The 12,148-nt window shown below is 40.8% G+C and overlaps 1 protein-coding gene across 7 annotated transcripts in view; it reads right to left on the reverse strand.

Annotated features, from left to right (window-relative positions):
* KIAA0556 (KIAA0556 ortholog) overlaps nt 1–12,148 on the reverse strand; it is a 55,431-nt gene that overhangs the window by 17,027 nt on the left and 26,256 nt on the right. For 6 of the 7 annotated variants that reach the window (XM_027882805.1, XM_027882804.1, XM_027882806.1 and 3 more), the window contains exons 14-17: nt 7,501–8,235; nt 6,733–6,941; nt 2,961–3,024; nt 879–1,056 (exon numbers count right to left, since the gene is read on the reverse strand). In XM_027882805.1, the coding sequence (XP_027738606.1) occupies nt 879–1,056; nt 2,961–3,024; nt 6,733–6,941; nt 7,501–8,235 (1,186 nt within the window). The remainder of the gene's footprint in view (nt 1–878; nt 1,057–2,960; nt 3,025–6,732; nt 6,942–7,500; nt 8,236–12,148) is intronic. The other variant, XM_027882807.1, reaches the window with a different exon arrangement.

A 12,148-nucleotide genomic window follows, 5' to 3' on the forward strand; every position in this document is an offset into this window, starting at 1 on the left:
ACCATAAATAACATTCCTCAAATACATCAGGGGAAGGTTTCTTAGATCTTGGTGCCTACAGATGAGATTTTCACACAAATAGGCAGAAGAAACAAGTAATTCTGCACAAGTAAGTTTGATATCTGCATTATTCAGATTAGCAGATATTACAAATAACAGCGCTACTGCACATGTAAAAATAAATACAAAATTCTAAGGAAGACTCTACAGAGACTTTGAAAAGTCCTAATTCGTAAGCCCAGTCACAGACCATAAATATGCCAGAGCAGAGGATTGCAACTGAAAATACCCTTTAAAATGGAGATATGACTCAGAAACAACAGGATGCAGCTTCAATAACAACCAAATGCCAAGTCCTCTCCAGATCTACAGCCTGTGATTTCTACACTGCCATTTAGGATGTACAAGCTAATTTGAGGAAATATACTTGTGAATGAATAAAACTTCATTAGAATTACCAAAAAAGGCTGCAAAAACTGCCAAAAGAATGGCACCTGTTTGTGCAATTCCCAAACACATCCTCACTCGTTGCTAAGTTGAAAATTTTCCTTGAAGTTATCCAGAAATCCTGCATAAATATCACTGAATATGCACAGACAGATGCTTCAGAACACCCACATTTCTTCCTGGAAAGTCCTTGGCAGAAATACCAAGCAGGCCTGTTACCATCTCCTAACTCAAACACCAACTTTTGGAAACATCTCATTCATGTTTCTACAACAAGCTGTTCCTGGGCAGCTTGTGAATTCCAGGAATGAGCAGTGATGGGATGAAAATCATCTCTGCATTACCATGTGTTATCATAATAGAAGCTTATATAATTCTGGCAACTTTATAAAATCTGCTGTAAAAATGCATCCAAGCCTTTCCTTACTTACTTTTCCAACGTTCTGGAATCTCCTGTGTACTCTGGAAGATCATTTAAGTCCTGGGGTGAAGCAGAAATCTGCTCTGTGCTGATTTTTAGTGCCTGGCCGTTCTTTCCTATCACCTCAAGTCCTGTCAGTCCGAGGTAATGGGAGTCTCCCCAGGTCATGGTAAAATTCAGTTGCAGGCCTATATAAAAGAATATTACATCTAATTTATCTCGTTTGAAGTAAGGAGCCAATACAAACATGCATGCAGGCCCCAGTGGTCGGCAGCGTGTATCTTTTGTGCAGATTAAATCACTTTCTATGCTGGATTTGGGTATTTCCTGGTCTGCATTAGACCCTGTAGTGGGCTGCCAACACCTTGTTCACTTTTAACTACACAGCTCCTGATCAAGCACGTTAGCAAGTGTCTCATTACTGTGATTGCAGACTGACAGTAATTCAGTGACACATTTAAGCAGTTACATGACAGATTTTGTGATTATGCAGACACAGAGAAGACAGATTAGTCTGAAGTCTATCCATCATCTTTCACCAGCTAAATGACTATATATGTTCATATAAATCCAGCCTCTCATAAATCCCATAAATTGCTAGAGAACACCAACTCAGAGTTAAAGCAAAACACAAATTCGCTTTGCTAATGTTTTTAAGTTACTACCTTCCCAGCAGAACTGGACACATGGAAGTATTTTAATGGGACAGCATCAGTGAAAAGCAGCAATATTAATATTATTAATTAATGATTAGCCTGCATCTCTAGAAAATAAATAGGAAAGGAAAACTGGACAGTCAAAAGGTTGTGCATGTATCTTCAGATCCACCTGTTTTATGCCTTACTGAAAAGAAACAGAAATAGCATATACAGATATAACAAGTAATGTTTCAGTCTGATCAGGTTCCACAGAAAAATCCATCACTGTAAATTAAAGATATCTTTCATTTCACACACTGCAGAAACCCACAACTAATCAGGCTGGATAGTGTCTAAAGAAGCACCAGCAGTCATGGTGCCCTGAAAAACAAACAAGCATTAAACCTATTAAGCCATCCAGCCCAAACACCTTTAAATAGCTATAGCAAGTCTTGATATATACATAAATTCCCCTGGGTGTGAGATCTCATTAGCATTTGCAAGGACACAAAGAAATAAATAGCTCTGTTAGCTGACAAATTTGGCTACACTGATATTAGATGCTATTCCCAAAACCATTGCTAAGACTAAACTTGCTCAGGGTTCAAGCACGGCTTTTTATTTGCTTTCACAAGCAAGGGTATTTTTTTTACTACATCTCAAGAAAAATGAGAGGGTATCTTCCTATGGAAAAGCCAGGGAGGAGCAGCCACTCACACAAGGTTTAGTGTTCACTTCACCACGGCAATGCCTTCAGAGAATCTGAGGATGATGCCGGCGGAAAAAGGACCTCTGCAGGTGTCTAATCCACCTCCAAGCTCAGGGCATGTCCATTAGATCAGGTCTTTAAGGAGCTTATCCCGTGTCTGCAAGGCTGGCAGATTTCAGATCCTCTCTCAACCCCTGTTCCAGTGTTTGAGTGCCCTCAGGGTGAAAAACATTTCCTAAAACCCCATTGGAAATTCTTATCAAAGGAGCAGGAGCTGATCCTGAGGCATCTGGGCCATCTAGAACATGCACCTGGACAACAATTTAAAGGCCCACAGAGAGTTGGGTTTGTGCAGGATAAAGGAAACAGGTACTTTAAGCATCAATATAACATTCTGAACCAGCTCTACCGCAGGGTTTCTACTGCCAATCCAATCTGAAAAATTCAGGCTACAGAAATACACAGGACTGGGAGAGAATTACTGGGTAAGAGACACAGCTATCAGAAATCCCATTCAGGGATGAGGCAAATGGCTAATGTTATTTTTCTGAGATTAAAAGCCAACTGTTACGATATAATGTTGTAAATGCCAGAGTAAACAAAGCTTCTGCCTTAAATATTCAATTCCTCTTCTTTATTCTAGACCTGGCATCTGTCACAAAGTTCTGTACAGCTCTGACAAATCAGATCCTCCTTGATAACGTGTTTGGGGGAGGGGGGTTAAGGAAGAAGTGCAAGAACTTACATTTTCCAGTAAATATTCCTGTCTCCTTAGGTGTACATTCAGAGAAAGAGTCTGGCTCTAGACCCTAAAAAGAAAGTCAACAGCTGCAATATTACACATACATTACAGGCATTGTTTACAGAGTTTTTATGTCTGTTCCTTTGGCTTTTACTACATCCAGCCTTTTGTATATCCATCTCCCCTTTGCCTCCCCATCTTGGCTGTCCTGCCAATAATGGAAAACATGCCCCAAAATGTAAAAGATCACATAGATCCTCAGAAAATCCAGACTGTTAGGGTGAGGTTTTTTGGTTAATTCATACAGAAATGTTGAACGGGAGACTCTGTACTGTGAGCTACCTATTCTCAAAGAGGCTGAAATTCTAAAGTCACTCTTATTTACCTGCAGATTGTCATTAAAAAATGATAATATGCTGCGCTTGCAACCTGTTGCATTGTAGAGACGAGAAGTCTGGAAGGAAGTCAAGACCACAGAGTGCCACCACAACTCCTTCTCAAGAACTACGAGGCAGAACAAACAAGCAAACTTGTCCAAAAGCTTGTGCTTGTTCTCTGACAGTGCTAATGAAAAAGAACCTGTGCCATTCAGCACAGCAAACCAGAGAGGGAATAAACAGAGGGCAGAATTTGCTGATCATCCTGGGGCAAGCAGGGTGGTAAAGACAAAGAAAAATGGCAAAGGGGTTGCAGGTAAAGTTCATTTCATTGAGTGTGATAAAATGGCTGATTCTGTTCACTGTGGGTAAATGTACAAATGCTACACTGGAGGAAAACAATCCTAACTTTACATATACCAGTACTGGGCTCCAAAATTAATAAAGCAGATTAGAATGACATCTTGGCATTTTTATGAGTAGCTCTATAAAAAACATCAGCTCAATCCTCATTAGCAGTCAAAAAGCCAAACAGGAAATTAGAAGTCCAGACTCCTCTACAGTTTAATTTATCATTAGAAGTAAACTTCCTGTCATCCAGAATACATCAAATGGACCCACATTGTGCCTAAAAATAAATAAAAGACTTGTCATCGCTGTTCTCCTACTGTGCCATCAGATCCCTGCAGTAGAACCACTGACATCCTGGATGTCAGATGTCTCTTCCCAGACTGCAATATCCTTCACGAGGCAGCAAATGTCCCTGTGGTAATTAAGGCAATTCAGGTGAAACTGAACAAGAAGAGTGCCCTGAAATAAATACACACACAGAGGGAACCTACAGAAGGTGGAAAACCCTTCCTATTGGGGGGGGGGGTGGTTCATGCAAAACAGTGACTCTGCCTTTGATGCCTCTTCCTTAGAACAACTTTAAAAGACCAGCCTGGGAATTAAAATTTGTAACTTTACTGAGAATCAAAACCCACGAGCATAATAAAGTTACTGGGTTTAGAGATTGCAAAATAATGCCCTCCCTTGTAGACCATAAACCATCTGTGCCAGTCACATTATCACCTCTTTTCTCCCTTTCTTATCTCCTCATATCCCTTATTCCAGTGGTGCCTCCTATATTTTCTTTCAGACATGCTCTAATTTTCTGCTATTCCAACTACTTCTGCCTGTGAGCATTGTCCTACCTGTGTTCTCAGATTCTTATGGCTAAAACAAAACAGCACCACAGTACAGGAGTTATTGGAAAAGCAATAAAAAGTAGGAAGTATTACCATGGTCCTCCACCTGCCCATACTGTATAGCACCATCCCTGTGAGGAATAACTAAAGTTGGAGTAACCATTCCAGAAAATAGAGATTTAGGAGACTGTAACACAGGGGCATAAATCTCCTGAGTGGCTTGAAGAAGGGGATGGGGAATAATTGTTTAGTTTCTTCCAGCACAAAAAGCTAGGGGACATTAAAGGAACCTAGAGACAAACAGAAAGAGGTTCTTTGCTGAGAAACTCGCCACAGAGCACTGTAAATTGTAGAAGTGTACAAGGGTTCAAAAAGCTAGGGGATGAATTAATGAAACAAAAATCTGCAGCAGGATACTAAACACAAAGGTTAAGTGAAAAAGTCCTTGTGGACACACTTCTGAGAGCTGGCTGAGTGTTTCAGAGAAACACCACTGCATGTCTGTGCTGTTCTTACATTCTCCCTAAGCACCCATTAGTGGCCACAGAGCTGAATGAAGTGCACTTGGAACAGGTCTGATCTGCTGGAAAGGTCAGCATGTTAAGGGTTACTGAACCCACGGGACAGACAGATGACCATGGATAACACCGACATGAAAGTAAGACACTTCTGTAAGAGCTTTTAAAAAGTTTTGTAGTAAAACACCATTTCACCTCCTGAGCAGGGAATGATCAGCAGCAGAGACTGTTCAAACCCAATACTGGTCTGACAACGTTGTGCTGGGGAAGACAAATTGCCCAGTGGATCTGTATCACTCTGGTAGCACAAGCATCCCTCCACAAAAATCAGCAAATACACAGTGACAGGGAGATCAATGGCTCAGTCACAATAGCATTTGTTATTCCACTGCTGATGCAGCACATTTCAGAGTTAGAACAGGGGGATGAAGGGCATCACAGCAAAATGAAAGGCAGAGACTCTGAGTAAGGGCCAGACAGTCCAGGCCCAGGCTTCTGCCTTGGAAGAGGTCCTGATGAATGCTCACAACAAACAAGTGATCAAGAAAAGAGAGATGAACTTCAACTTGTGTTCATGAAATCCTGCACTGCAAAAGGTGTCTGGACAGTTTAAGACATCACAAGCAAAGATGGGACCAAGATTGCCGAAGAAGTCCAAGGGTTAGAGACACTGACTCATGATTTTAACAGTGACATCAAATTCCAACGTCATTGTAGTTCCCTTTGTCTTGTAAGCCACAAGAAAAAGAGGACAAGACAGAATGGGAAGGCTTGAAAACCACACGAGGCTCATTAGGAACTGCATATCCCTGGGAGCAGTTTAGCTGAACCAGCTGGAATTTGGGTCTCCTCACAGACTCACAAGTAAGAGCGTGACCCCTGGAAAAAAAGAGAACCTCACTGATGCAGCAGTAGGTGCTCAAGAAGATCCTGAGAAGGTAGAATATTTAAGGAAATCAGGTCAAAGTCTGTCCCACACCAGCACGAGGAGAAAATCTTGCAGGACCTTTGCTCACACCCTGGACTGTTGGGCTGGAATGGTACAAGGCAAGACCCCAGTGCTGGAAAATACACCTTCCCTTCAAGGAGTAAAATACCAACTGCATGGAAAAGAGGCATTTTTTGTGCTGCAAAATGCACACAAACCTGTGGAGACTCTAACAAAAAAAAAATACAGACAGGGAAAATGGGGGGAGGATGGACAGGAAGAGATAATTTCTGTTTAAGATACTTAATTGGTGGAGGAAGAAACCAGCAAGAGTCTATTCTGCATGGAAAATACAGAAAAATCTTTAGTTTGGAGTGACAAGGAGGACAGCTACTCATTATATGAATAACTGTATGTATCACTGCCAGTGCATAAACCTTCAGGAGTACCTAAATCAAAAAGAACTCCCTATAATCTCTGTCCAAGTAAGTAAAGAAAAAAAAATCTAATATAGCTTTCCTTGTAGGCTTAATAATTAGTCAGGGAATCCAAAATTCGGAAGATTTAAAATATCACTTAAATTATTGAGCCGGTGGGAAAAAAAAAATCTTCAAAATAGTACAAAAAAAAAATCTTCAAAATACAAAATAATTGCATTAGTTCTTCTGCAGAGTTTTACCTCACCATGGGAATGTGCCTCTTACTTCCATGTCATGTTTCAGAAAGACATTTATAGAGAGTTGTGGACACAGAAGGCCGTACCTGTTGATCTTCTGTTCTCAAACCCGCTTGTGTAAAAGGTCTTTCATCTCCCTCCCTGTCAGCAGTTGTTGGCCTCTTTAGCTCTTCCTCATATCTCAAGGAGCTGGCATTTTCCATCTCTCCATCATATGTCTCATCACAGCAGTAAATAGCTTCAAGAATATCATCATCAGTAGTGAACAATATAGTGTCCCCAAAGTGCTCTGGAGCTGAAGGCAACACACAGAATTAAATGGAGAAATAAAACAAAAGAATATATGGAGTGATAAAAATTATTTTTGGTCCTTCCTTATATTTGATTTGAAAAAAAATTTGTTTAAAAATAATTTCTGGTAAATTGATACTGATACCGCTATAATCAGTATTTCACTCTCAAACTTACACTGCAGACGAGTAAAAAATGAGATAATTCAGTCAAATTTTGAATACATAGGAAAGACAATGGGAAAAAAAGCTTCTCTATCACCTTTTCCAAAAGATATGTGAAAAACAGTAACAGGCTGAAACTTTTCAATTTCTCATGACTATCTGATATTATTGAAATACAGAGTTGATGCTAAGGCATGGTTAACAATGGAGATCAGCTCTGTGTGCTGCTAAAATCCCCAGTATCAGTGAAGAATGCATTAGGGGGCTTTATGTTTTTAAATTCAATACCAGACAAAGTGCCAGCTTGCTTTGAAGTGGGAAGTGATAACAAACAAGTGAAGTGCATTTGTTTGCATTGTACTGCTGTTCCCACAAAGAAAATAAGAAATGATAGAATACCTCCAGACAATGTTCCTGAAGCCTTGGCAATTTCTCCCTTAAAGATGCATTGTTCATCTAACAGCATGATAATGTCTTTCACACCTCTGAAAGAGTGGATTCGAGATTTATTGTAATTCCAAATCCTAATCATAGCTACCTGACAGGGATTCACAAAGTCAATAAAGATAAAGTGAGGTTTTCCAGGGGTAAATGGTGCCAGCCAGAGATGCATATCATCCTGTGTCCGATTTACCCCATCAATTAGGTTGGTTATTATTCTGGGATCATTCCCATAAGCTGGTAAAATATTTATATCAGGTGGTTCAGCTGTTATTTTTGCAATCTGAACGGGATCTCCTTCGGAACTGAAAACTTCAATTCCATTAAGACCCACATAATGTCTGTCTCCCCACGTTGTTCGAATGTCTATCACCAAGTGCTGCCCATAAGGTAAAACAGGAATTTCAAAATCATTTCCATCGTGTGCCTCCACTGCATTTTCCTCTTCTTGCCTCTTGGGGAGCGTTTGCAGTCCCTCTTTCCTCCCTTGCTGATGATCTCCGGAGCGGGTGATTTTCTGCTGGTGGAGGAACTCATCAAAGATATCCCCTTGAAAATCCATGTTCGAGATCCGGCCACGATGGGAATAATTAAATTTCACCAAGGAGTTCCAGGACTCCTGCAGAGTGTGTTCTTGTTCACTGCACCACTTCGCTCTGGAGGTTGCCACGTCCTTGATGGAAAAGTCTTCCTCTGAAAACAACATTACAAAGACATTTAATGTCTAAGCAGGACTGGGAACAAACTGCTACGACATGGACTTTGCAGAATGGTGCTGGTCATATTCGTGTCCCTTACTGTGAAATTCTCCTACAGCAGCATTTTTAAACTGCCTCTCTGTTATGAAGGCTCCATGTCCCAGTTTCCCTTCCCCATTTAGACATAACGAAAACAACCACTTTTAACTATTAACAGAGCAGAGCACAGGCCATGATGCAAACTGCAACTAAAGAAATTCGGATTTTGCCCAGTGAAACTTGTTGTGTGGTTGTCACAACAGTTTAAATCATCTGTCTGCACTTCTGCAGATCTTTCATACAGCTGAACTGGTTAATGGGAAAGCATTACAGAGAAAAGCTGGTGCATCCTCTCCAAATCAGCCACATGGGTATAAAGAAAAGGGGTGAGAAAAGAAGTAGGTTCAGCACAAGGAGGATGAGGTGAGTGTTGCATTCTGTGCAGGTGATGTCCAAATATTTTTCTCACTTTTCAGTGAGACACAAAAGGGCTATAATGACAAAGTATCTAATGGGAATGCAGTGAGGACAACAAATCAGAGGGAACAGTGGAAGCAAAGCATGTTCTCTTGGTGGCTGCACTGGGGAGCTGCTTCATTTCCATCTCAAAACAATTAAGAACAGATAATAACAAAGATTTTCAATAAAGCAGCCACTTATGTATTGTCTTCAAATAAATGAAGAAGAGGAAGTGGAGTTCTAAACAATTACAGGCCCATGGGCCAGATTTTACTCCTGTACAATGTCCTTGGGTGGATACTAAAACAAATGGTTATCAAGAATAAATGCCAATTGCCGTAAAATGCAAAATAATGTTTTCCCAAAAGACTGCTCACCACTGACTTTTAACTGTGTTTTTGGAAACGCTGGAAGGAGGCAATGTTCCTAATCTATCTATGGCAAATAATCATTTACAGTGGGGACACGTGAGATAAATACAAGAATTTCCAAGCAGATGGGAAACTACCTGGAAAAGGGTTGTCTTCCAGAATGAAAGCCTGGAGTCCAACCTGGCCCCTCCTCCTTACCCCACAAGGGAAGTGCAGATAGGAAGAAAAATTTCATATTTCAGAGAACATCAGTCACTTATAAGTCCTTTTCTTGCTCAAACCACTGTCAGTACAGATACTCCAGAGGTGGGTGATCCCAAACAGTAGATCCCAGAGCCTCACAATCTACCCGAAGAAGATACTTCATATATATTTATTGCTTTAAAATGTCAAAGCTCGAAAACTTCAGGGTGAGCAGAGTAGGATGAGAAGAGTATTTGACATCCATTGACTTGTCTTGTTTGGGAGAGTTTTTCCCTTTCTTTTTTGTTATTTTTTTTTTAAATGTCAAGTACTTCAAACAGCCCAGAGATTACAATTGTAAAGCACTTCTGAGGCAGTTCAAGGGGAGGTGAACAGGTTTGTTAGGTGCATTAAGGAGTGACAACAGGAGAAGCAAAGCTCTGAAAGGGAAGCAGATAGAGCCCAAAAGAAGAGCCCAGTGGCTAAAGGTTTACTGGGTTGTTTTGTTTTGTTTTGTTTTTTAAGAATTTCAAATGCATTATTTATTAATGACACCACAAACTTCCAACTCCCCTGTGGGTTTAGGATGGGTGTCTTCAACCACCAAGTCCCCCATCCTGCTTCTGATGGCAACACACACCACACAGTTCCTCTCAAAAATTTCCTAAACTACATTTCGGGCCAACACTACCTTGAAGAAAACACCTTTTCTTCTCCCTCTGTTGTGCTAATCTCTTTTCTACTCCCTGCAGTTATAAATAGCAATCATATTTCCATGCTGCAATCACATGCTTCATTTCCCAAATCATCCTAAAAGCTCTCTTCTTGTCTCTGTTCCACTTTGTAATCAGCTCGCCCGAAAACGGATGATCAGAGCCGCAGTTTTCCGACTGACGTCTCACAAGTGGCTGTGCTGAGATATGAGCATTTCCCTAACTCTCCCCAAATGCCTGTGCTGATCCATCCTGGGAGTGCTCTGCTCCAACCACCCTGCGTCACGCCAGCCTTTCACACTCCACCTGCCATCAGCTGCTCAGCCACGAGCCTTCCCTTCCTCGGTCATTTGCAATTGATGATTGCTCAGCTTTACAACTTCATTTTTGGTTATTGGTCCCCAAGTGAGCCTGCAAAGCACTACTGGTGGAATTGCATTCCACTGCTTCAGCCCTCAAGTTCATCCTTCTGTGAGTTCTTCAATCTTCTTAACTCATAACAACCCAAATTATACGTTATTTGCTAATTTTACCAGCAGACTCCCAGCATTTCCTTTGCACATTAAACTGGTTATCAAAGAAAAACTGATGTCTTTATGGCAACATTAACTCGAGTCAAGCATGTAGGTGCTATTTCTAATTTCTGTTGCTCCTGTTATCCTTCACTGAGTGACCAGAGCTGTGCTGTGACGTTGGTGTGAGGCTCTGCAGCCTTCCCTTTGCCACTGGGAAGCTGCACTTCCCTCAGCCCTGGGCCAATTAAAAGCCACCACTCTCAGGGAAATACTTAAAAACCCTTTCCCTGTTGTTAAAGCTCACTCAGCTCCTCTTTGAAGATGGTTTTACCCTGCACAGCACAGGAGAGAGAGAACAAAAGCTGCTGGATGGCTGCAATTTTCCCAGGGACAAAAACATGTTGGGAGCTTTAAGCACCAGATGAAATAACCTGCTCTGAGCAAAATGAGGGGACACTATTTAGATCCAGGATAACCTTCTTCTGCTGCTTTACATTAAAAATCCAACATTGTTTCCATTTTTAAAACGGAACAGAAATTCTCAAGGTGGGATTTATTTACAGTTTCCATAATCTTAAGGTTTTAACCTGACAAAGATAGTGTAAGATGTGTGAAACAGCAAAAGGGATGTGGTGAGTGGGTGGGTGAAGGGAACATGGCAGTTATTCCAAATACCTCCCTATTTTTCTCTTCTTTGAAGTATAACTTCAGAGGTATCGATGAAATTGCTTTTTTCTTCACAGAAGGTCAGAGAACAAAAAATCCAGACATTCTAAGTTTAGAAAGGAGCATTTTCCTCACCTTTGCCTGAAAAAATCCTGCAGTACCTGCTGCAGAATTTGAACTGGCATTCCTGCATTTAGTTATATTTCCTGTCCCTACTGACCATCACTTTAATGTAAACACTCAAATTCAATACCCAGCAAGCTACACTTTCATGCAAATTGTTTTGATGCTCCATCACAACCATAATTTCCACTTGTGGTTTTGGAACATCTTATCCCAGTTCCCTGGGTCCTGTTGTCCTTGTTCTGCCAGACTCTCTTCACTGGAGACAAGACACTGAATGCTGAAGAACAACAGAATGCCAAAAGAAGGGTATGAAGAGGCAAAAAACCCAAGAATCAGAGTGACATGGCTCGAAACCGAAAAGGGGAGACTAAAAATACACCCTGGAAAGCTGGTTAAAAGAGGGACAAAGTAGAACCTGTGGGTAAGAAATGCTATTCTTCTGGTGTTTACAGTTGTTAAACATGAAAATATTACCCCACACCCAGAAGATTTCTTAGCCAGGGATTGCCAGAGGTTGGGAGAGAGCAGGAACTTCAGAAGTTGCCAACACAACTACACAAATCTGGATCCTTCACCTCCAACAGGATCCAGGTGACATAAAAAAGGTTTGGAGAAGGATGACAAGGATAATCAAAAGGCACAGAGCAGATATAGCTGAATTTACTGGAAAACTCTTCATAAATAAACCAGATGTCTGAGGGTGAACTTTTTAAAGTCACAAGCAGAAAAAGGAAAATAAGGGCAGTTTTCCATTCAGTCTGAATAAATATATTCAGAATATATTCTCACTGAGAAAGACACAAACTCACTACACAAATAAATTCTGTAAATTTACT

This window comes from Empidonax traillii, unplaced genomic scaffold (assembly GCF_003031625.1).
Source record: "Empidonax traillii isolate 1590-97213 ecotype Southwest subspecies unplaced genomic scaffold, ASM303162v1 scaffold111:size2041728, whole genome shotgun sequence".
Classification (NCBI taxonomy): domain Eukaryota; kingdom Metazoa; phylum Chordata; class Aves; order Passeriformes; family Tyrannidae; genus Empidonax; species Empidonax traillii.